General features: G+C 44.0%; 1 protein-coding gene across 1 annotated transcript in view; it reads right to left on the reverse strand.

The window, feature by feature from the left end:
* Pp2d1 (protein phosphatase 2C like domain containing 1) overlaps positions 1–2,925 on the reverse strand; it is a 34,225-nt gene extending 31,300 nt beyond the window's left edge. Inside the window, exon 1 of the mRNA XM_050165109.1 lies at positions 2,801–2,925. Coding sequence (XP_050021066.1) covers positions 2,801–2,925 — 125 coding nt within the window. The remainder of the gene's footprint in view (positions 1–2,800) is intronic.
* Between the last annotated feature and the right edge of the window lie 441 nt (positions 2,926–3,366).

Genomic DNA, 3,366 nt, shown 5'->3' on the forward strand with positions numbered 1-3,366 from the left:
TTATTATTATTTTTCGAGACAGGGTTTCTCTGTGGTTTTGGAGCCTGTCCTGGAACTAGCTCTTATAGACCAGGCTGATCTCGAACTCACAGAGATCCGCCTGCCTCTGCCTACCAAGTGCTGGGATTAAAGGCGTGTGCCACCACTGCCCAGCAGGCCCATATTTCATACAAGATATTTACAGCCAAGTTCTCTGGCCATGTTTGGTTTCCAAGGCAGCTACTTTCCTGCCAGACAAGCTGTGCCTATCTAACAAAAGCCTCAGGATGGACTGTTCCTTCTCTTTTGTTCTTATGTAGATCACCTGGGGAGAGGTGTGGATTCCAAGATGGTGTCTGAGTTGGAGGTCTGACCATACTCCCGTGTCCCCCAGAAAGAGAATATTAATGAGTTTCCACCTTGGTTTACCTGGGGGAAATAAAAGGTGTTTAAATAATAAACGCAGGTGATCTTCAGGAATGAATGAAACCTGAGACTCCCTTCCGATATTGCTGTGTGAATTGTGTCTCGTCTTTTCCTGTGCCTCTGCACTGGTCCAGTTAGGGAAAAGTAGTTTTATGTTGGGGCATCGGACCCTAACAGTTCAACAGGTCAGACCCTATAAAAAGAAAGCCAGTGGTCAGTGTGGAGGAGGAGGTGGCAGAGGTGGAGAAGGCAGAGGTCGTGGTGGAGGTGGCAGCAGAGGAATGGCTAATGCTGGAAGTGGGCACATGAACTACATTCAAGTAACACCTCAGGAGAAAGAACCTAGAGAACAGATAAGGCACTAGGATTTCTTGAAGGACTTCTGTCTGATTCAAGCATATTTTGCTTGTGAGAAGAATGAGAATTTGGCTGCCAACTTCCTTCTACAGCAGAACTTTGACGAAGATTGAAGGGACTCTTGTATCCCACTCACGCCAGTGCATTACACTAATTTTGTTCACTGGATTGTCTGGGGTGACTTGGGCTCATAGCCACAATATTTGGTATACGGTAGTAGGATGGTGGGGGTGGGAGGGAGGGAGCTAGGACACAGGGCAGGGATACACACCATGCATGTCTGCTTCAGTTAGCAGATGCTGCAGAGCCACAGTGTAAAATACTAGACAACCAAACATCCACCTTTGCAGGTCTTTATTCTTCTAAACAGTAGGTAATGTTTTCTGGGTTTCATTCTAGTGTATTAGATCCAGAAATTTAGTGTGATGCCCTACTTTCCCTTTTCTTTGACTTAACATTGGTTTCTGAATCTTTGCTATCTAGAATCTATAGTCTGTTTTATGGCAAGACTGGAAAATGGCTTTTTGAAATTAGGGGAAAAATTGGAGCATATGTAAACAGAAATGCCAAATTTTTGATGGTCATTGTTGCTGCTTCACATGACTATGAAATTGATGCAAAAGGAAGCCCATTCTTCATGTTCAGTGCTTGGGGTAGGGAGGATAGAGGGGGACTTTTTCTTAAAATGAAAATAATTACTGCTATTTTAAAATTTCCTGATTGTTGAATGTGAGACCCTCTAACGTGATTTGAGAAGCTGTACACATATAGACAGAGTTATTTTCCTCTTTGCATTCTTTATTTGTTTGGGGGAAATTGGTAGGAGTCTAATTACTGTTTACTTCATTGTTGTATTGCAGTAAAAAAATTTATAACAAAAAAAACAAACAAAAAAAAAGTAGGTTTCATCAGAAGGAACATTGCCAGATTATTTATATGAGGCTACAATTACCCTGATACCCAAACAACAGAAAGACATTACTAAGAAAGAGAATTATAGACCAATATTACTCATGAACATTAATGCAAAATTACTAAATAAAAACTAGCAAATCGAATCCAAGAATACATCAGAACCATCATCTGCCATGATCAAGTCGGCTTCATCCCAGAGATGCAGGGATGGTTCAATACACGAAAATCTGTCAATGTAATCCACCATATAAACAAACTGAAAAATAAAAACCACATGATCATCTCATCAGATACTGAAAAAGCATTTGGCAAAATACAACATCCCTTTATGATAAAGGTCTTGGAGAGAGCAGGGATACTAGGAACATATCTAAACATTATTAAGGCAATATACAGCAAGCCAACAGCCAACATCAAACTAAATGGAGAGAAACTCCCAGCAAGTCCACTGAAATCAGGAACAAGACAAGGTTGTCCACTCTCTCCATACCTATTAAACATAGTTCTTTGGTGTAGGAGCCTTCTTCCTATGTGTTGCTTTTATTGGTTGAATAAAGAGACTGCCTTGGCCTTTTGATAGGACAGCAGCTTAGATAGGCGAAGTAGACAGAACAGAATGGGAGAAAGGAGGCAGAGGCAGAGAGCCGCTGCCATGAAGCTGCCAGGTCAGACATGCTGAATCTTTCCCGGTAAGCCACAATCTCATGGTGACATACAGATTATTAGAAATGGGTTGAATCAAGATGTAAGAATTAGCCAAGAAGAGGCTAGAGCTAATGGGCCAGCAGCAATTTAATTAATACAATTTCGGGGGATAAGCTAGCCAGGAGCTGGGCAGGACGTAGCCCACTACTCCTTTTACAACAGAGTGGATCTCCAACATGGTAACAAACTCCATGAAAAATCTGAGAGGGCTTAAAAAGGAGAGAGAGAGAGTTTAACACAGCTTTTTGCTGTTTGCTGGTGGAGTATCCAGCTCATTTAAGAGAAATTTTCCTGATTTCTCTCTCTCTCTCTCTCTCTCTCTCTCTCTCTCTCTCTCTCTCTCCTCTAAGTAATAAAGGCTCAGTTATGATTTTAAACTATGTGTCTGTCACATGTCCCTACCCACGCACCCTCTCACCATTGGGAACTCTGACGCCGCTCTGGTGCCAGACTCTGGAGCCAGGGCCTGGCATCCACCCGCCCTGCTACCGCCCGCCCGCCCCGCTGGGGATCCACCGGAGCTCGCTGCTGCTCCTTGAGCATTTTAAGAATAACACCCGGATGTTGGTATGCCCACTTGGGATCAGGAAGAAAGTACTCTGAGACCATGCCAATGGCTCAGTCTCCCTACCTGTACCTGGGCAGGTGGTGGGATCAGGTCTATTAAGCATGCACAAGCAGGAGAGCATGGCAGATTTCTGCCACCATACACAGAGATGTTTCCAGGCTGCACAGTGCTCTGCGTGGCAGATTTGATGTAACTCAGATAATAAGAGTTTATGTGCTGCACGCTCAGTCTCAGAGTTAAAGTGCTGAGTGCAGCTCCTACCTGGTGGCCCCAGAGCTAGCAGAAATGGTACGTTCATCATTTTGAAATTAGAGAGAGGTGGAGCCAACATTCAGAACAGCCCGCCACTCTGCGGCTCAGGGGCACAACTTAAGAGGCACAAGGGGCTCTGCCATGTTGGACTGAGCAGGGCAAGC

The sequence above is a fragment of the Alexandromys fortis genome, unplaced genomic scaffold (assembly GCF_014885135.2).
Source record: "Alexandromys fortis isolate MF-2015 unplaced genomic scaffold, M_Fortis_MF-2015_v1.1 scaffold_121, whole genome shotgun sequence".
NCBI classification, from domain to species: Eukaryota; Metazoa; Chordata; class Mammalia; order Rodentia; family Cricetidae; genus Alexandromys; species Alexandromys fortis.